Genomic DNA, 21,529 nt, shown 5'->3' with positions numbered 1-21,529 from the left:
ACCCAGGGGAAGAGGAAACCAAGTGACTTCAGGTTAGAACTTAATACAGAAAATGGGATCAGACAACAAATTAACAACTAAAACAACAGTAATTTTAAAAATCAAAATTAGGGTCATATTTCTTTAGCTTTAATCCTCTTATGAGACAATTTCTTTAAAGATGAGGGGAAGTCTTCCACGAAGGTTGTTAGTTGTAGGATTGGACGGTCACTGATTCATTATTCATACCAGTATTGCAGACTTGTTGGCATTTCTGTGCTTTTCGCTGAAGCATTTGTCCAGCATCATCAAATACAGATACAGTTTTGAAAAAGTACTCATTTACTGAAGTGAACCAACCTTGCTTCTTTACAATGAAATTAACCTGAACCCAGGAAGAAGACCACTGTTTCCTTTCTTCTGCTCCAGCCAATTCTAATGACAAAAAGGCAGACTAGTCATAGCCAACAATGTAACAGCATAGATGGAATAATTATTTGATCCATGCATCAATTATATCATACATTTTAGCCAGCATATTTGAATACAACAAAATAAAATACAAACAGGTTGATGGGGTGAATGGGTTTAATAAATGATTTGGAAAAAACTGATCACAAATAATTTCTTTCAAAATGCATAAAAGTGATGTGTGCTATTGATTGATACTGAAATAAGATGTAAACCTGAAAGTGTAATAAAGTCCATATTTAATAGGTATAAGTCAGTAGGTATGTTATATTGTTATATTTACATTGTGTAATGGTGGTGAACAAATGTCATTCAGACAGACTAGATCTAAATATTCGCATGCACACGTGTGTAAACACCATCGTCTCAATGGGAATCTTGGTTCTGATATGTTTTTTCAATTGTCAAGCCAATGAGAGTACAGCGAATTTTATTTTGAAAGTTGGGATCGGAAGTCTTGTCTGCGCTCCTGTGTGTTTTGACACTGGCTGCTGAGTGGCTTGTGTGTGTGTGTGTGTGTGTGTGTGTGTGTGTGTGTGTGTGTGTGTGTGTGTGTGTGTGTGTGTGTGTGTGTGTGTGTGTGTGTGTGTGCGCCCGGCTTCCTGCTGCTGCTCGGTGTCCACACACCGTCCGTCTCGACAGTGTTGATCGGCTCGCCATGGCGGAAGGACGCAGAGAACATCCCCATCCTCTCCTATCCTTACCACCGGCCAGCAAGCGACCCTGCCTGCGCCCTGCTCCCCGAGGTCCCGGCCCGGGGCCCGGCCACGGCAGCGGGTTGCCCAGCTCCCGGTATCGTTCCCCGGAGTCCCTTCTGGACTGCGCCGCGAAGGCAGTAGCGGAAAAGTGGGCCTTCGAGAGAGTAGAGGAGCGCTTCGAGCGGATCCCGGAGCCCGTCCAGCGCCGCATCGTCTACTGGTCTTTTCCCCGCAACGAAAAGGAGATATGCATGTACTCTTCGTTTCAGTGCCGAGTCGCCGGCGAGGAGGGTTCGTCGGCGGCTACCGGCGGGGCTGGGGGCACTGGGTCCGGAGCTACAACAGCCGGCGGTGGCGGAGGTTCTGCCGCTGGTACGACGGCTACCGTGGGGGCAGCCGGAGCAGTGGGAACGGGGGACGGACTGCCTTTCCGCCGGGGTATCAGGCTGCTAGAGACCGGTTGTGTGGAAAACGTTTTACAAGTCGGTAAGTGGAATAACTCAGTGTAACCGAAGCGAAGCGAAGCTCCGGGCTCAAACACTACGGACCGTTTCCAAGTGTGTGTGTGCCGCTGCTGGAGCTTCACTGGGGATGATTGATGGAAGTTTTCCTGCTGTCGTGGAAAGTATGCAAAGCGTCACTTTACTCAGACAATGTAACCACACACGGGCCGGTGTGTGTGTGTTTTGTTTTTTTTGTTTTTTTACTTTAGAAAAACATTTCCTGTCAAATTTCTACCTTTTTTTATCGGCCTCTCTAAAACGGGAAGCGGAGATAAGGTCGCCTGCTAGCTAAACGCTAGCCGACCAGCAGCTGTTAAAAAATTAAAGGGCTTCCTATTGTGGCTTCTCGTTAATCTCGAGCTGGAGCGCTGGCGACTGCGTCTTTGCCCCTCTTTGCCTTCACGTTGAAACCTTTTTTTCTTAAACTAGACGAGCCGTGTTTTAGCACTTTCTATCCGCACTTTTCTTCCTCTCCGGGTCTCTCAGTCGACGGCCGTAGCTGGCTGGAGCCGTAACCCCGGCAGAGAGGCAGGGGGAGGCGCGGAGGAGGAGGGCTGCCAGACGCGGATACAAAAGGAGCCAGCGTTTGTAGCGTTGGGGCTTTATTTTGTTTGTGCAATCTCCCCGATGCAAAAGTCGTTTTTTTTTTTTTTTTTATTCCACTCAACCTCAACTCGCCATCGGTTGAGGGTGGCTTAGGCAAGGAACAAAGGCGGTTATTGGGTCTCTTATTATGATTAATCCACCGTTAATCCGGAAAAAAAATCCCCCCTCAGTTTTCTATTTATTTGCTGCCGCTGGTCGGGACTGGACAAAGAGCGCAGTCGCCACCAGCGTGGAAAATGCACGGTGTTAGTTGTTGTGTTTTTTGTGTGTGTGTTTTTCTTTTTTTTCGTATTATTTAAAGTTAACCCATAAGTAGCTGGTGCTATCATCGAAACTGGATTTTTTTTTGTACCCCGTGCGTTAGCCCGCAAGCCCCTCTCTCTCTCCGTGGCTCGCAACACAAAAGGCTTCCAGTTGAAATGATCGATAAGCGTCTCGCATTTCCAGCGCTGCAGAGAGGCTGTTTCCAAACAAAGGGCCATTCCGCAAAGCTCCCATCTCCACTCACATTCTCATTAGCTGCATACCCCCGGCTCTGCACTGCCACAGAATGAGCTCAGACATCAGGGAAATTGATGAGATGAAACCGATGGGTAGTCAAAAAAAAAACAGCCCTTTATGGTTTTCGGGAGGATTTTTCTTAGGCCATATGGTGTGAGAGCCACTGGAGCTTGTCTGGGGTTTCACGTTGCTCCAAGGTATCTGGAGGAGGGGGCTGCAAAGTGTGGCTGCTGTGTTTCTCCATGCCTGCTGTATCTAATTGCAGCTTTTAAATGCTCATCGATTTCCACCCCATAACTAAATGAAATTTGAGTCTTATGAATATGAAAGTGATATTTGCTCTTGGGGAGATGTGTTGCCCTCTGGCCTGATAAAGTTTTCTTTTTTTTGTGCAAGTTTGAGTCTGTCTGAGAGAGTTGATGTGTTGAAACAGTTTCGTACAATCACTGGCTATGCTTTTTGTTTCTGGCTGATTGCCTCAAGGCTCCACATTCATACCAAGAACTGCAAGGACTGTTTGTATGCCATAATTTTTGTGAAAGGTGCCTTAGCAGGTTAGAATTGACAACCTGCTTTGAACACTTCCTGTCAACACAAACGCCTCAGCAGCTGAAGCCATGTCTCTCAGCAGAACAGAACTCCGTGAAAGAATTGTTAGAGAGTTTGGAGCACATAATGCTGAATATGTATACATATATTCTGTGATAAAAGAAGCTGTATCCTGTTGGGTACAAACTTCAGTCGATATTTGAATGTTTAAAAGAAAGCATACACCCGTGAGCAAACACTTCCAGTCTTACCTGCCTCGCCAGTGAATCGTTTCCAGTCTCTCTCCCCCCCAAGGTCAGTCAAAGCAGGCAGGCACATGGTTTTGTCTTTCTGTCAACAAGACGGGCTAAATAGCTGTGTGACATCAAGATAAGATTAGGCTGTGCACACCATGGGAACCATTTACTGTGGAAGATTTACTGATTGGCTAAACAGGAGAACAATTGTTCAGTTTTTTTATTTTCACGACTGGATTTGGGCAACCGCCCATGTTCGTACACAATGCACTGATTAAGGATCGTGTTACACACCTGTAAATGACAGTCTTAACATTGCTTTTCACCTGACCTGTAATAATATAATCGCCTCTTAAAATAGTGACAAAACTTGTTTTTAAGGTGAGCTGCCTCATGTACTCTCTAATAGGAACATGCTGGCGAGCTGTTAAGAATGAGACATGGCTGCGTGCTGATGCATGTTGAGGGTACATGGTGTTAAATATGGTCTCTCCTGTCTGGAGGACTGATATTAAACTTTAGGGGAGCTGAAACGGCTCCTTTCCAAATAGTGTCCTTAAGGTCCAAAGGGTGCCAGTCCACCAAATTTGGGCAATTCTGGCATTTCTTTTAATCATTTCTTTCAAATTTGATTCAGTGAAAAATCAGAGTGGCACAGCTATGATGCCATCAACAACCAGAAACACTAAAGCAAAGAGCTCACAAGCTAGGCTATCATGAGATATCAAATGCAGTTTTTATTCCTTAAAGCTATCACAAGCTCAGCAGGGGCTCCTGTTCCTATAAACTCATGCTTGTCTTTAGACTTGTTTTTTTGCCACAGTTTCTCAGAATTGGTATGCCTAGAGCCAGATCTGGAATTGCTTGTGTTTTTTCAGGTAATTACTAATGGGATCTGGTGCTAGAGAGAGGCGGGGGTGGATCTGTGATGTGCTCCTCCACTGTGCAGGACTTGACTAATTCAGTGTCTGGGTCATGGAAAGTTTATGAGCAGATTGAGAGTGTGTGAGGAGAGGAGGACAACTGTTGCCTGCTGTTTCCACAAAGAAAGACAAAAGGCTTTAGCAACACACAATCCCATTTGTTAAAAATATACACATCTCACTCACAGGAGGATATAGAATATGCACTGGACATGGTGCCTCACTTATATTTGCATCTGGCTGCTGTTCTGTACAGCTATAAATGTTGGCCTGTGTAATGGCACCATCAGCAAGCTGAGTGGTGATGAAGTTGTTTTGGAAAATGAGAGTCATTTCAGTCCAAACTGATAATGTTTACCATTGAAGACATCTGTGTATGCATCATCAATTATAAAATGAGTCGACTGGTGTGTCCCTTAGAGGCCCTCCACCCATGTACATTATGAGTGAAGGCCTTTCTCTGTCAGCCTCTTTTAACGGTAATACTGATGGATTGAAGGGACGTGAGCTCATCAACAACTCATCGGCCCATGTGTTCATGATAATCTACTCCTCGCTTCAAGTCATAATTAGAATAATCAAAGCTAAGCGTGCTTGTATTTTTAACCCCCCCCCCACCACACACACACACACACACACACACACACACACACACACACACACACACACACACACACACACACACACGTTCACCCAGAAGCCCCCTTGCCAGAGCCTTATAAAGTCCTCAGAGAACGGGAGGAAGGGATATTAGAGGAGGGAGGGAAGGGGGTTTCTTAAGCTTTGAGTCAAGCTTTGGGATTATTGGGTCATGCTTTGTTACCCAGCTGTAGAAAAACCCCTTGTTCACAGAAAGGGGGTGTGGGGGGCAGTGGGAGGAATCCGTGTGTATATGTGTGTGCACGGCCCCGTCTCTGCAACGTTACATAAAGCTGTAATGGGTCCCTGACGCCTTTTGAAGCACTGGTGACTCTGACAAAGCGAGGCAGCGAAGTTGAACAGGATTAAACTGTATGGGCTGAAAACACTGTGAGGCTTCTTAACTCCAAACACTTCAGCTCCTGAAATGTGCCTAAAAGTGGTCCTTTAATTAGGTATCAAATATCAGTGCTGTCAGACTTCCAAAAGTTGGCGTATGAGATGTCTAGTCAGTTTTGTACTTTCTCTTAACTTGTTCTGTGATCAGATAGTTTTGGAATTTAATGACTTTAGATGACTTTATTTATTTAGGTTAAGTTCTTGTGTTTGTGTTTACTGCTTCTTTTTTTTAAATTTAAAGGAAGCTTTTGCCATCTGTCAAACATTTCCCTTGTGAATAACAAGGACGCAATAGGAAGAGGCCAAGCAGATTATTTGATTTAATGTCTACCAGGACAGCAGCTAGTGATGGTTTCTCTCAATTATGTTTTTGGTTAATTGTTCAGTCTATTAAATGTCTATTACAACTTGAGGTACTCATAGCCCAAGTAGCACCTTAACATTGCTTGGTTTCTACCAGCGGTTAGAAACCATCAAAAATCAGTTTTCAGTGATAAAGAGAGAGAAAAGTAGCTAACCGACAAATTTAAGAGGTTTAAAACACTGAATGTGCAGCTTTACATTTAGATTAAACTGTTCTAGTTAAGAATAAACATGTTGGCAAAAGTGGTACTTTGTGATGAATTGGATCAGCTACATGTACTCTGTATATCCTGCCACATCTTGCACATTTTGAAGATTTTATTAGTGGTTTTTGACATAGACAATGTAGCTTACCAATAAAAAAAATCTGATGAACTCTACATTAAAGTATGTAAAACAACAGCTACTTGATCAGGTTGTTTCCCATCACTAACAAAGGCTTTAAGTATCATTGGAGTCCCTACTTGCTATCACTGTATAAACTTTCTGTTAGTTCTTGATGTATGATTTTCAGTTCTCAGTTCACTGAATGTGAGTGTGAGTGTACAGGAGGTGTGGGTGGTTGGTCTTGCCAGTATTTCCTCAGATGGAATTTCCTGGCAGAATGGCTGCGGGGCTCCTTGTTGTGGAAAACTTGTGAGCCTCTGGTGTAAATCGGCTCATCGGTTGCTCAAGAGCATTGCGATAAAAGACAGAAAGAGGCGGTGAGTACATCCTCTCTTGCCTCATCTCCCATAGTTGTTCTTGACTCAATTCTCAGGACAGAGTCTAGTGACACGGATCAGTTTTTATCTTTCCATCCTCTCCACTATCTTTATCGCTTTCTCTATCTCTATCTCTGTCCTGTCATACGGTGTCTATTTTAATTTCTAATACCTTCATCTGCTTTTCAGAATGCTTGACTCTGTGTCTGCTTTCTGTCTTTCATGCTCTTTTATGTTCTTCACATATTCTCCTTCTCTGTTACCGTAACTTACATCAGTGAACGATGACTCGTGCTTTAATCATATTCTGTCTGTAGGCTCTGGCTTAGTAAAGGGCTGTTAGTCGGCCAAGTTGGGATCTTGAAGTCTTTACATTCCCACTGCGTCTCCTCCACTGGTCATGCGTGGGGCTGCTGCTGGTTGAGGAAGTGTTAGTGGTTTTGGCTGGGGGCTGGGGGAAGCTGGAAAGAGTCAGTCATGAACTCTGTTGAGTTGACAACTAGACTGCTGGGCATGCACTTCTGCAGCATTTACTCATTATTGGCTCATGTTCTTCTAGGTAACCATGACTAACTTCACAGGTCAGACAGACCCCTGCATGACTTAGCAGATGGTATTCATATAAGGTGGGAAAGAATGTACATGAGGGTTTCACTAGTCCTGTACAGTATTTGTTCTTTGGTCTAGAAACTCAATTTTATATGCATGTACACTCCTAATACTGTAATATGATGTAATTTTGTATACTTTCAGCAACACTGTTTTTTTTTGGTTTTTTGTTTTTTTTACAAGTAATGCTTCAGACATTTTTATTCAAATTGGAATTTGCTCTCATCAAGATTGGATTTTTGAGCTGTTGTTACCAATAGTTTTGTATTAACAATAGAGGATCATTCAAATGAAATACAATTAGACAGCAACAGCTTTAGTAATTGGTTATAAAATATATTAATTTATCAAGCGAAATGGCCAGAAACAGTTGGACACCAACCGCCAATCTGAAGGCATCAGCTTGGGCCCTTGGAAATTGTGATGGCCAGTTTATTTTTTAGACTTAGCATTTAACTGATAAATTGGAGTAATATTGATGTACTGGTCACAAAGAATATAATTGAAAGTTGCAGCATTAATGTTTTTGGCTTCTTATTGTCTGACCAATATACCGTTGACAATTTAAAGCTGGACATACTAATCTTTTTACAGTAAATGACTGTAATGTGCACCTGCTCAACACCAAACTGCAGACAAAGTTAGCAGTTTGCTGGTAAACATAGTGGAGCATTTAGCCGGCTAAAAGACCAGAGGGGGTGGCGAAAAGCCAAAAATAAGCATTAACATAGTACTTATATTTATCAGATAATAATTTGATTAAATAATCGATTTAAGTCGTTGTGTATATTCAGTTCACTTGTCACAATGCTCCCATTGATGAAATGAAATGTTTGAATAATGCTGTTTTGAATTTCAGTTTTTCTGCTCACTTCTCTCTTCAATTTACATCTTATTTCCTAATTGTGCTTTTGTATGTTTTAAGTGTTTTCAGTCATCTATTATGATGTTTTTAGTGTATAAATGTAATCTAATTTCTGATTCTTCTTGTTTTTGCTGGAAAGCACTTAAAGCTTGAGGTGGAATAGTGCTTTATGAGACTGCTGTTATTATTTAAATGCTCATCATCACATTTAAATAAATAAATGGTACATTTTTTCCTTGTAAGTATTTTAACCTTCACTACAATATGGCAGCGGGATGCTAGAACATTAAATTGCAAAAGCACATCTTTTTTTCCACCTTAAGTGCATTTGTTTTTGTCTGTTTATCCATGCACAGTAGAATCCATTCTGAGACACAACTTTAGCCACTTGGCACACACATGCTCATGGACACACGCATACACACACTCACATGGTCTGCCTTCAACACTTCCCCAGCGCACAACACAGACAGACAATATTTAATCAGCGTAATTAATTCCATGCCCGCCACACTCGAAAAGAGAAAATCGGTAAAACAAATCGTCCCCGCACTCTTATTAGCTCTTCGAGAGGCTTGTGAAAGATGAGGCCATTAGGAAGATGCTCAGTCGTTGTATTCATCAAAGGGGAGAGGCACCTGTACACATGCGTGTGTGAGAGCGCATAAGGGCTGATTATATAAAATCATTAATCAGAGGTTGTTGTTTGAGGGCTTCCTGCACCAGACAGCAAGGCGACCATCTGTATGTTGCATTTGAGACACAAAAAGCATGATGGAAGAGGAATAGGAAAGTGCTAATTCACAGATTCATCTTTTGTCTCAGTCTTGTTGCTAAGTGCTCTACACGTATCAGTATGAACAGTGGGTCCAGTGCTGTTATCTTGTTCACATTTCTTAGTGATTAACATCAAGTTCTGCCTGGTCCATCTGGCTACAGCTTAGTTTGTAAGAAAGTTGATTACCGAGTTTCTTTCCCAACTTGTCAAATGCTGATGCTTAGGTTGGTGGTTGGCCTGGCCTACCAACCCAAAGCATCAGCATTTGATGACTTGTGAAACCCAAAGTATCACTATTTAAGAGTAGTTGGGAATGAGACTCACAGTCAAATATTTTTGAACAATTCATTGGCTTCATTTTTGCCTGTGTTTTAGAAGGAAGGGGAAGAGGAAGCAATCGGTTTGGGGGTTCCACAGACCACCAAGCCAGTCGTCAACAAAGACCAACATGCAGCCACAGGCTGTAATGTTTCAAATTTCGAAAAGGCTCAAGCCAGCTGCAATCACGCACATACAGAGGTTTGTGGGTATGTTCACAATAGTGTGAAGACATGCTGCAAGCCTAATAGCCTCACTTAGCTTCATATAAGCATGTTAGATCGTCTATCAGTGTCTGAATCAGTTTTTGTCCACACCGTTTGACATTGGAATCGGATGGTTGTTTTTTTTTTTTTCTCCCAAAACCTAAAAAGCTAAAGCTACCTCATGTAGCATCTACCCCCACCGTTAAGTGTGGCCACTCGGAACAGCTTGTTTGTTTCAAGAGTACTTGAGCTTTAAGTCTTTCTTCATCTTGGTTTTTGCAAGCTCCTGCTGTTCCCCTATCCGAACATTTGAGTTAGAGTGCGTCACTTCATTGCAAAAGAAAAAGCTCCCCTGGGAAAAGAGAAATTTTAACCAGGAGCAAATGGAAAAAGCTCTCATTATATGGGAATAGATATGATCAGCCTTGTCAAATCAAGTTAGTTTTATTTATGTAGCCCAGTATCACAAAACACAATTTGCTTCTGAGAGCTTAATAGTCCATACTGTGTTAGTGAAACCAGTACAAAGTATCTAAGTCGACATTTGATTAATGAAAAACTGCCTATATTATAGTTTTTAAACCAAAATCCATTGAAATGGATGTATTACTTTCACAATACCCACTACTTTAAAATGCATCATACCTCCCTTCTTGCTTTACCCTTCAGATTTTTTCAGCATTGTTCTAATTCTTTCCCTGTGTGTATTTCCTTCATGTGTTTTCTGTTTAAACCTGGCCTCAGGTGTTCCTGCCACATTTTTGCTGCAATTTTTCCAGCAATGCCATTTCAACTCCGGACTTGTTTGCAGCAGCAAGCAAAAATGGCATTCTTTGCCGTTGGTAGTGTTTGTTCACTTCGTCCCTCAACAACAGCCCCCTTATTTTAGTTGTATAACTGTACAATGTGTGTGTATAGAGGTTGTGTTGTATCTCCACATGTGAGGAGATAAAAACACACAGCAAATACGTTTTTACTACCCCTGTCCTGTTTTCATACCTCCCCATCCTGTGTATTGCTTTGTATGTTTTCCTCCACCTTTAGTGCTTTTACTTTGCGTAGTGGGTGTGCAATTATCAGCCAAGATCAATGGTGGCCTTGTCCTTTTAGCTTTTGAAGCTGGCAGTCTGCTGTATTCCGTTATTGCACTGTTCCACACCTGTCTTTTATTGGCTTTCTGTGTGTGTGTGTCCAAGTGTGTGTTTACTATGGTTGTTGTACACATTTGGCCCCTGTCCATGTCTCAGAGAAAGGCTGGACTTGAAAGAGACGGCTGAGGCTTGCAGACTGGACCATTATGTCCTCGTTTGGTTGTAATTGCCTAACAAATTCTGGGGATAAAGGAGAGAAATGGACAGACACCGAGGAGAAGGACGTATTTGAAATGCAAAATAGACCAAAATCAAACCCTGGGCTGTGATCAGGTTGTTGGCCACATATACATGATGGTTCTATACTACTTTTTCATGTAATATAATCTCATAATTCATCCCACATGAGATTTAGTGAGGCATTTCCATAAAAATGAAAGCGATGCCTATGGCATGGAACACGACAGGAGGGGGAAATCCAGGATGATTCAAGTGGGGGAGGAAAGTAGTGACAGGTAGCATTGTATAAAAGAAAACAAAAAGGTAAATCTCTTGGGAGTAGACCTATTTGTAGAGTTGTTCTTTTATTTGGACCCTTCACTAGTCACATGAAAGGCAAATTTCTGTCTAGAACTTGAAGTCTAGGCTTCAACAGTCGAATAAAATTTTTTACCCCTGATTAAAACTTAACGCCTCTCCTCATTTGATTGAGCCCAATTTTTTTTTCCTTCATCCTTTTTTCTTTTTACTTGTTCGGGGAAAAGGCAGCACTTCCCTGCTTTTATCTGTGCTGCTATTGATTACTTGATGGTTGGATAGAAGTCATTGAAGCAGAACCCTTACTCAAGGTGTGTGTAAAGATATGTGTGTCTTTCTATCCTCTTGTTTTTATTAGCTGCAAGCAATTTTGGACAAGGCCAAAAAAGCTTAAAGGGATAGTTGACATATAAAACTATCCTACCATCAAACATGCTTCATAAACAAGATGCAGCGTTTTAATGAATTAATTTTGGTAGGTAAAAATATTGTCTTTCTGGCTCTGTAGGCTAAATGTGCAGTCATAGAGCAGATACAATGATTAAACCATAACATTAAAAGGATCAGGGATTTTCACTGCAAATTATATCAGACTTGACCTTTTGCACTGTACACGATCATCTGCTGTGGCTCTCTGAGTAGGATCTGTCTGGCAGAGTGGAACCAGTTTTGGGGATACTGCACTGTGAATAATGTGGCCTTGTTCTCATTACAGACCTTCACAGCATGAATACAAATTATATTTGGCAATGAATGGAAAAGAGCTGCTTTAACGAATCTTAAAAATAATGTGGTAATATTCTTTTTAGTTCCACATCTGTTGCATTTTAAATAGAGCACTCTAGCCCTTTCCCATAATGCTTTGCTTTGTGCTAGGTAGTCTTGATTGTTTCTTGATCTCAATGCTGATGCCTTCCATCTTTCTTTTGAATGCAGTGAATTGGGTGCTTTATTGTGTTGCCCATCTCCAATTGAAATGGGCAGCCTTAGATCATAGATATCAGACTCTGACTGATAGTCATCACTCCTCTTTTGAATACACACACAGTTGTGTATTGCAGCGAACGCCTGTATCCTATGTGCTTTTCCAATCTCAGCAGCACTCAAAGCCCCTCTCAACAACAGTGCAATTACTGCCAGCAAGACAGACGAGGGCCCATAGGAGTCCATTGTGTGTGAGACATCCATTATAGTTGGATTAGAAACTATTTCCATACATTTGGATGACTGATCTAGCGAAATGAGTCAACTACCATGCTGCATATCTTTTTTAAATTCCTTCTGCATGTGTGCAGCTTATTATTGTCATGGATTACAGATGTGCTCATTCTCTTCATGGCTGTGTCATGTTCCTTGCGTATGAAAACATTTTCTGTCTGCTGTATTTAATATGCGATTTGTCAGCAGTGACCACTTCAAGTGATCTGATCTTTTCTGACTGCTAAGGTTTCTCTCCCCCTGGTCATCTTTCCCTTTTCATTGCTCCCTTTCTCTCCCAAACGTGTGGATAAGGTTTTAAAGGAAGCACTTAGCGCTAAAACTACGAATAATTATATCACTTAGAGACCAAGTCCCCTATTATGGTGATTCAGACTGTCAGTGTGCATTAGCAAATGGGCCAGGGCCTCCTGTGTGGCAGAATTATTCTGAGTCGTTCGCTGTGTGAAATGTGACCAGCTTTTCACTCTTTAACCCCCTAAAGGTCCTAAATAGTCTTGGCCACTCCCATTTTCCTGTGTGTGTCCCACTTTATCAGTCTGTCTCTGTAGTTACGTTTACATACAGCTGCCAACAATAAAGTAAAACCACCTCACTGAATTGATTAGTACTGCATTCAGCTAATCCTGATCACAACTCAAATCCATTCATCCATGATGAAGATTTGTACATTGGATCAGCAGCATCTCTTTGCTTTCTGGAGAGTCATGGCAGTCCTTAAACCAAATGAAGTCCTGTTCAACATTTAGAACAAACTGTTGCAACCTACTATATAACATATACCAGCTATATAACAACTTGATTTATGTTATTAAAGGATACACTAACTAGTGCATCTAAGTGTACTTTCATAACTGTGGACACCATTCCTGTAAGTGATAATATGTACTCGCCAACCTGCTTTCATTCAAATGTTGGCATTTTGGGGCAGCAGAAAAAGCTGTAAAACATATAGGTGATGTAGGCCTGAAAAAGTCATCATGGCAAACATGCAAGCAAACAATTGCTTAGTTGTACCTCAAGCAGCCATTTAGCAATATAAGCATTTGTGGAATCTAATCTAGCCACCTTATTAATTTAAGAACAATATTATCTTTTTTTGAACTCTTTAGGTCTTTCATTTAGCTGATATATGCACTAGCTAGCTGCTAAATGTGCTAGTTACTTAACTGCTAAAGGGAAGCTGGACTGAACAAGAGGTTAACAGGTTTAAAACACAAACTCAGGTTAGCTTAACTAACTTGGAAAGTGAAAGTAAAGTTATCAAGTTTAATCAAGTATTTTCCCAAAGTCTCCATTGTGAACATCCATCTCAGATCGACATCCTGGTTCAGCTTTTGCCAAACTTACTTGCCGTGGTTCCGTGCACACAGTTTTTGTGGCTATTTACTGATAATCTGGTAAATGCTAATGATTATATTTCCTCCAAATGAAATGATTCAGATAAGCTCACCAAACTGTCAGCCTGTTTACAATCCGTCACCTTGTAACAATTGTTGGCCATTTCTCGCACTATGTAAGTAAAACTCAATCTTATCCATAGGAATAAACTTCCCATTTTGTGGTTAAAAAATTAGACCGGGCCTCTGTGAAAACCTTACATATTTTTTTTTCAAACTTCAACAAACAGCAGCCCTTTATTACAATTCTGAGAGGATGTATGTATCCCATCAGCCTTTCCCTCACTCTCACTCACCTAGCTACTCTGTAAGAGGTCATGTTGCTCTGTTGATGGCCTCTTCCTCCATGAGAGAGCCAGGCAGCTGAGGACAGAGTTGTCTGCTGGAGTGTGGAAGTTGCCTCCTCAGCGTTTGTTAATTGAACGCTGCATTAATGCGAATCACCCCAGTTTACCTTCATTCTGTTGTATTTTCCACAATTTCTGTCCTCCTTCCTCTGTCTGCCTGCCGCCCTCTCCACTTTATCCCCCTGCCTGCTAATAACAGCACTCTGTGTGGGTTTCTTTAGTGGAAGGCCTGCTATGGCCCATTAGGCTGCAGCTTCGCCGACAAATGAATGGTAAGACTGACTGCAGAGAGAGGAGGAGGAGGACAGGAGGCGAGGATGAAAAAGGGCCAGGGCAGCTATGGGATGGGTGGGAAAAGACAGGGGGGGGGCAGAAGAGAGAGAGAAGAGGGTGTGAAGGAAGGAAGGAGGGAGAAGAAGGAGGAAGATGAGAGCTGAAAGGCAAATGTACAAGTACATAACCAACCTGTCACCTCTGGCTCTCCCTTCCCCCTTCACACACACACACACACACACCACAGTCACAAAAAAGCCAAAGGGGAGGGAGGGACCTCATTAGGCTCTCAGCAGTCCATCACACACAGGGAGAGAGAGAGCAAGGGAGAGAGACTACTGAGATCTATGGTGGGGGAGGGGGATGCCCTTAGAAAAGAAGGGAGCAGAGGGAGGGATGAAATTGAATTGATAGGAGCAGTCAAGTGCAGCAACACACACACACACACACACACACACACAGGGGACAGAAGAGGACAAGCTCCCACCCCATGCACCCATCCCCACCCACACACACACACACATACAGGTCCCCTCTATGCAACATGATTAATGTGGTCAACAGCCGTGAGGATCAGTCTGGTCGAGACCTCTCAACCTTTTTACACACATGTATGAGCATCCACACAGACAGACAGACAGACACACACACACACACACACACACACACAATGTTGCCCTCCTCCTCTTAAAGTGTCTCCGTGCCCTTTTCTTGCCCGTCTATTCACACACCCTCCTCACCCCTCTTCCATCGCCCACCCAAACAAAGATGGAGGAACCAGACAGAGTGGATGTGTTCTTTTTGTCCAACGTTCCTTTAGACTGGCATAAGTCTGGCATCATTTCCACTCAATTCTAAAGGCCTATTATGTATAAAATTAAGTGGTTATGGCAGGTGCTGAATGCCCAATTTTATATATGTTAAAAAAAAAAAAAACATTGTGATGACCCCTACCACCATGAATGCAATGATCATACTTTAGCCACATTCAGCTGTGAAACAGCGAATGGGAATGCAGCTAGATTTGAATTGGTTAAGAAAGGAAATGATAATCTTTTACACTTTTGAGAATGTGCATACTTTGTTACGTAATATAAGTATACAACCATGGAAATGTCCATTGATAGGCAATTTAGCCAGTTGTGAGTAGTACTGATAACAATGAGGGAAATGTTCCTCAGCAAAAATACCATGTGATTACAGCAGTTTCCAGAGAAGTAGAAGTATTGCAGCTTATTCTTTGACTTACTGGGAAACAGCTTTAAAGAAAGACTTCACTGGCTTCTGCCTTCCTTCAGAACAGGAACATAAGTTATTTTCTACAGCTCAGGAATATCAGCCTGGCCCTGAATAGTTAATGAAGTTGCGCTTGCCAACTAGAAGAGCAATGGGAGCATGACTTGTACTTAGTACTAGTAGTTTTTTTGGTTTTACATCCACTGGTATTTGACCTGTTTTGACGCGGGTTAGTGTAGAAAATAGCATTGACTGCAGAGAGATGTAGATTTTTTGACAGTCATGTTATCCCAGCACAGGTCAAAGCCACGCACAAATATTGAAACCCTAACTAGCGAAACTATTTTTTTTTTTTAAATAAAAAGTACTGAGATACTAAAACTAGCAGAAAGAAACCTGACTGACCTCACAAATTAATCATTGTTAAAGGTGCACTGTGTAGTTTTGGAAATGAAATTTCCTCGGGAATGTAATATGGTAGTAATAAAAACACAGAAATATATTTATTTGAAATATTTATTTAATTTGTTTCAGTAACTGAATGAAGCTGAGCTGTCCTCGGGGTTGTAAGGACCCCAGAATGCAGTTTGAAACTAGAAAGGTGGCTACTTACAAGATTCCTGAAAATATATTAACAAAGTAAATTAATACAGTTGTTTTGTCCCTTTTGATGCCAGTTTGTTTATTACTTTATTCAGTCTTGAAAATCAATGAATGCAGATCTTTCTTATCTGTTTTAAAATGTCTTCCCCAAAAACTGCTGTGCACCTTTGATGGGGGACAAGAACTGTTCCTACAGCTGACCAAGTCCTTTGCCAAACATCAGCTCATGGGCTCTGCTGTACTCCAAGCAGACCGGCACACACACATATGGAGAGACAAAGTCAGGTCTCTGTACAGCTGTAAATAAATTTCCTTGGATACATAATGAACAAATGGATCCTGGGTAAAAACCCTCTTGCTAATGCAGCTGTTTGAAATATTACCTTTGTAAGATGGCCTCAAGACGTTTGAACCCAGACCACTTAAACTGTCAGTTCAGATGAGGCCAGTAAAGTGTCCATCACTAGAAGCACATAATAGGTTACTAAATGTCCACTTTACGGCTGTGAATTATTTCCTGTTCCTTTGCTGTGTGTCTCGGCTTGTGTGCGTGTGTCCAAGCGTGGCTATATATCAGTGATACAGGGTTTCTAGTAGTTGTCATGCTGTAATAGGATTAGGTGCCTTCTGTAGTGCCTTGCACCACAGGACCATTGTAGTGTGTGGGTGTGTATCTGTGTGTGTGCTGGGTCCATTGCTCTGTCCTATAAACTGAGGGGGGACCTGTGTGTGTGTGTGTGTGTGTGTGTGTGTGTGTGTGTGTGTGTGTGTGTGTGATGTTTTACAAAGCCTGAAAACTCTTCTGAAATGCAAATTTGATTGCACTGGAAGAGAATGTCTAATTTTTGGGTGTTAAGTTAAAGTTTAGTTTTTTATTTACACTATCTTTTTTTTAGATGTATTGTTTTTGGTTTTACATTCAGCTCTGACCTTGACAGAAACTGTGTTGAATGCAGAAAAAGATCTAACATCCCATCTGAAATTCTCCTCCCCTTTATCTCTGCGTTCCCCTCTCTAACGCACACACACTCACACACACACACACGCACACACACACACACACACACACAGAGCGCGTGATCTGTATGTTGACTTCTTTTTTGATTTTAAAGTCTAATTTTCACCTAGTTAAATTTTGCCTCAAAAAAGGGAGCATGTGGCACGCTAAGCACTTTTTCTGCCACAGCAGCAGAAAGGACATCTTTGTGTGTATATGTATTGTGCGTGTGTGTGTGCGTGCCTGTGTGTGTGTGGGTAAGTAAATCAGTGTTCAAAGTGTTGTGCGTTATCAGTGGGATGAAACACCACTGCTGTAACAATGGGATTAAAGCTGCGCTTATGAAAGAAGCAATTAAATGGTATCTTATCTCATCTGCTTCTAACACCAAAAAGCACTTTCATATTCTCAAGTTTTTCCTCCGCCTCTTCTCCAGAGGCTTCTGCAGGTTCCCAACAGACATTGCTGATTGGTGGACAGCCAAAACGTCCTTTCATCTGATTGGTTAATTGAAAATGTCAAATGTGGATGTGCTACACAACTTCTCTTTAAACTCATTTAATTCCCTTTTCTGTGCTGCTGCTGAATATAATCATGGCCTTTTCATATAAGCAAATTTGTATTTTGCAGCACTTGCTGTTATATGAGAATGAATTTACTCTTAATTTACAGTTCCTGGTGATTGTTCTGTTGTCAAATCAGATCAAAAAACATGTTGAGGCCCTATATAATGCACATGTGAAGTTTCATCCTTTCAATTTAGGTCTCGAGAAGAAAATGTTAACATGATGTAGTGTTTGAAAAACCTGTAAAGTTTTTCATACTGTCCATTGCAGTAGCACCTGAATTTATTCTGTTTTAGTGCCTGTCTCTTTAATTCCTCTCTCACAAAATGGCCAATCTGCTCTGATTGGTCAGGTCACACAGGCCTCAGCAGGTACTGCCCACCATGTTTCCATATTAGGTCTGAAGTGTTGTGATTTTGCGTTCCCATTTCTACAAGTTGTAGCTTCATGTACAGGCGGACGCAATGCCATGTATGTCATAAAAAGACTTCAGAAATCTGGAAATCTCAAAAGTATAAACTTGGTTACTATCTTACTTTGTTTTTGTCTTCATGTTCTTTGTTTCATTGCTTGATTTAGAAAAATCAAAGACGTTAAATATAGGTTCACTCAGCTGTTTGGTGCACCTGCTGGTGTTACAGTATTCTTATTCATTACAGGACGGGGAGGTAACAAATGAGCTGATTTCAGGGCTTTTAAAGCAGCATTATGCAACAATAAACAGACATTACTCTTCACCAAGTTCACTCTTACCTCTCTGCCCTTTGTCTTTCCACTTGTGCGATGAAAAAAAGTGGCTAACAGGCATATTCATGGCTATTACCTGTAATCATCTTTCATCTCTGCATTCAGACTGGACAGGTGGAGAAGAGAACAGACAGCAAAGAGATGTAGCATCTGGTTGGCTGTGTGATTGAAGAGGGTTTGTCAGGATAATTCTGTCTGATTGGAGTCCCTGTCTCCTTTCTGTTGTGGCGAGTGTCAGAGCTGCTACTTAACCTTGACTTGGCCTCTTTGTCTCCTGAGTTATCCCTCTCTTTCTCCTTTCCTCCTTTCCTACAATGTCTATCGAGGCCAGAGTCTGTCATTCAGTGCTTGTACATGACACGTAAGAAAACCGAATTACTGGGTTAGTCCGACTATGATCAGATCTTTAAGACGCATGTATACACCTTAGTCTGACTAAAATCGGACCAGATCGGATTTCTCATATTCGAATATAAGCACCCAGATTATTCGATTGATAGTCGCATTACTCCTGCATGTATACGTTCCAGCAGAGCGGATCGGATTTTGCGTTCTGAGCAGGTGCAAGATTTTTCCCCGGGGCCGTGAGCGGTAAGTAGACGGACGGCAGCAGCGGCGTGTTTCCTCCGATATCACTGCAAGAAAGAGCGCCATTGTGCTTCTAGTTTGTATAATTATCATGTACACCATATACAAAGTGTACAAAGATGTAGCTTCGTCTTGCTCTTCGTACACTATCTTTCTTGAATGTCCAGGCAACTGGTGATGTAAAGAGGTCAGCCGGAGGTGTTTCTTTTACCACGAGTTGAAATGGGTACAGCGCCACCTAGCGTACCTGGGTATGACATGCTCCGGCCCAATAATCCGATTCTCTCACCGGCATGTATACTCAGATAATTGCAGTTGTCTGATTGAGTGTCATAGTCGAACTATGGCTGTAATCCGACTAAGCTGTGCATGTAAACGTACTGATTAAAGAGCCAGCAGAGATGTAGCTTTCTCTGGGTGGCAGTGATGAATTTGATAATAAGACTTTTATTTATTATTGATTAATTTTATTTAATTATTTTGGCCACTTTTACTGCTTTGGGGTTAAGATCAGATTTAGGAATAAGTTCACATATGGTAGTGACAATCTCTAGTTGGTGTGTCTTTTGGAGAGACTTTTCCATCAGACTTAATGTGATGTCTGAGCCAACACGAGGTACAGAAGCAGCCTGCATCCAGCAGCTGATTGCAGTCTGTTTTCAGCACAAGTCTTTTTTTGCAGTTGGAGCGTCTCCTAGGGCCGTGCAGATTGTGTTTCACTGACCCGACCTTGTTGCTCTGCAGCTGATGGGCTTTTGGTGAATGGGGTTACTAAAGGGAATTTGAGTCCAGCTGTAAAAGTTTTTGAATCTTTTATAAAAAAAGGAGAGCCATTTCCTGATTTGGTCTGACAAACATGACAACCTTGATGTGATTATGGATTCTTTCATCACCTATCTCCTTTGTTGAGCAACATTTAAAAGTCATCGTGATCTTTTTTTTTTTTTTTTTTTAATGTGAGACAGAACAGCCGCCAGGGGGGGCCTTGATTTACATAGCAAATAAATGTTTGCATTTTGCTTTCCATAAAAGAATAGTCCAGGTTGACCTAAGGATGATCTAAAGGTTGGTAAAAAAGTAAAATGTCGTGTTGGCCTTAAATTTTTCTGGGGCAACCTATGGTTGTAAGTCAAATATTCCCTCCCCTTCCAGCTCTACAGCTGCTAAATGCTCTATTATTTTCACTAGCTGGTTGCTAACTTTACAGTGGGTTTATCACAACACAGTTGTGATACTGCTGGATCACTGCTGGAGACGAGGTTCATGAGAGCACTGAGGCTGAACCAAGACCATAAAAGTTGCGAGCCAGAAACCCAAACCAACCACTGAGACATTTGATCCATTGTTAAAATAGATATTTTACTAAGTGCAGATTGAATGCTCTGTAGGAATTGAAAATAAACTCTAATCCAACTAAAACAGCTCTTTGAATAGATGTATAGTTTGATCATTCTTAAACAGGATTGTTACCACATGCAGTGGCTGTTCTGGGTGCAGTGGGCAGCGTTCTCTTGGTTTTGGGGTCATGAGACAGACAGCAGCAGAGGCCCCACAGTAACAGATGCCTATTCACATTTATGACTATGAGCTGCTTACCCTGTGGCCGCCACACTATCCAGATATCAGCTCATACACACAGCACACAACATGCACTCACGCACACACACACTACTCTGTGGCTTTATTGCAATCTCAATACTGTTCCCATACACACTAAACTAATAGTATTTAACTCCACTCACACACTCTGCATACACTGACTGACCCTGTCCTACATCCCCAGGGGGGTTGCCATGCTATTTAACCACTGCTTTTGTTGCAGGGGTCTATAGCTGAGCCAGGCACACCTTTTAACTTACAAAGAGCATTTCAGTTGGAAGCCAGTGGTTACTGAGGCCTGGGGCCACTGTTCCATGTGTGTCTCATGGTGGGAAAACCAAAAGCCAATGATCAGACCCTCCTCAATTGTCCAGTTCCTGCTCTTTTCATTTTCTTTCTTTCCTTGTTCTCCCCACCTTTCTTTTTAATCTAAGCTTAACTAATTCCAGTCAAAACACCCCGCAGCTTTGCCTCTTGCACCGTTCAGCTTGTCTGCCTCAAAGCAGAGGTTTTACTGTTGCCTGAAGTATTGTGTAAATCAACAAATAAAAATAAAAGCTGCCCACTGGTGTTTTGAAATGTGGTTGCTATGCATGCCAGTTAGGAGAACCTTTGGTAGTCTGACTCGGTGTATTGAATCTCCGAGGTGAAACCGGGCACTAGTTTTAGTGTGTTGCCAGGTGACTGATTCAGCAGGCTCAATAGACAGCAGCGCAACTGTAGATGACTAGTTAGTTGGAGGCTGAAGAATGCTTTTGATATCAAATACCACAGAGCCAAGAAAGAGTCATTTTTCCAAAAGCCAAGAAAGGCCATGCAGGGCTTGCCAGGACCAGTTCTAAATGCTGCTGGCACTCAGTGAAAACCTGTTACTTTATTGTGTGAAGCTACTTTCCCCATGGCAACAAGGTACAGAGATGAATCCCGTAAATGATGTAAAATCTCTTGAAATCTGGAGGTGCGGCCCTCCTGACAATCCA

The 21,529-nt window shown here is 41.9% G+C and overlaps 1 protein-coding gene across 1 annotated transcript in view; it reads left to right on the top strand.

The window, feature by feature from the left end:
- Window positions 1-522: 522 nt before the first annotated feature.
- Window positions 523-21,529, top strand: part of zswim5 (zinc finger, SWIM-type containing 5) — a 69,551-nt gene continuing 48,544 nt past the window's right edge. The window contains exon 1 of the mRNA XM_037084051.1: window positions 523-1,634. Coding sequence (XP_036939946.1) covers window positions 1,109-1,634 — 526 coding nt within the window. The 5' untranslated portion in view covers window positions 523-1,108. The remainder of the gene's footprint in view (window positions 1,635-21,529) is intronic.

This window comes from Acanthopagrus latus, chromosome 21, assembly GCF_904848185.1.
Source record: "Acanthopagrus latus isolate v.2019 chromosome 21, fAcaLat1.1, whole genome shotgun sequence".
Classification (NCBI taxonomy): domain Eukaryota; kingdom Metazoa; phylum Chordata; class Actinopteri; order Spariformes; family Sparidae; genus Acanthopagrus; species Acanthopagrus latus.
The sequence above is the reverse complement of the archived record's forward strand: the minus strand, read 5'-3'. Positions and strand labels throughout refer to the sequence as shown.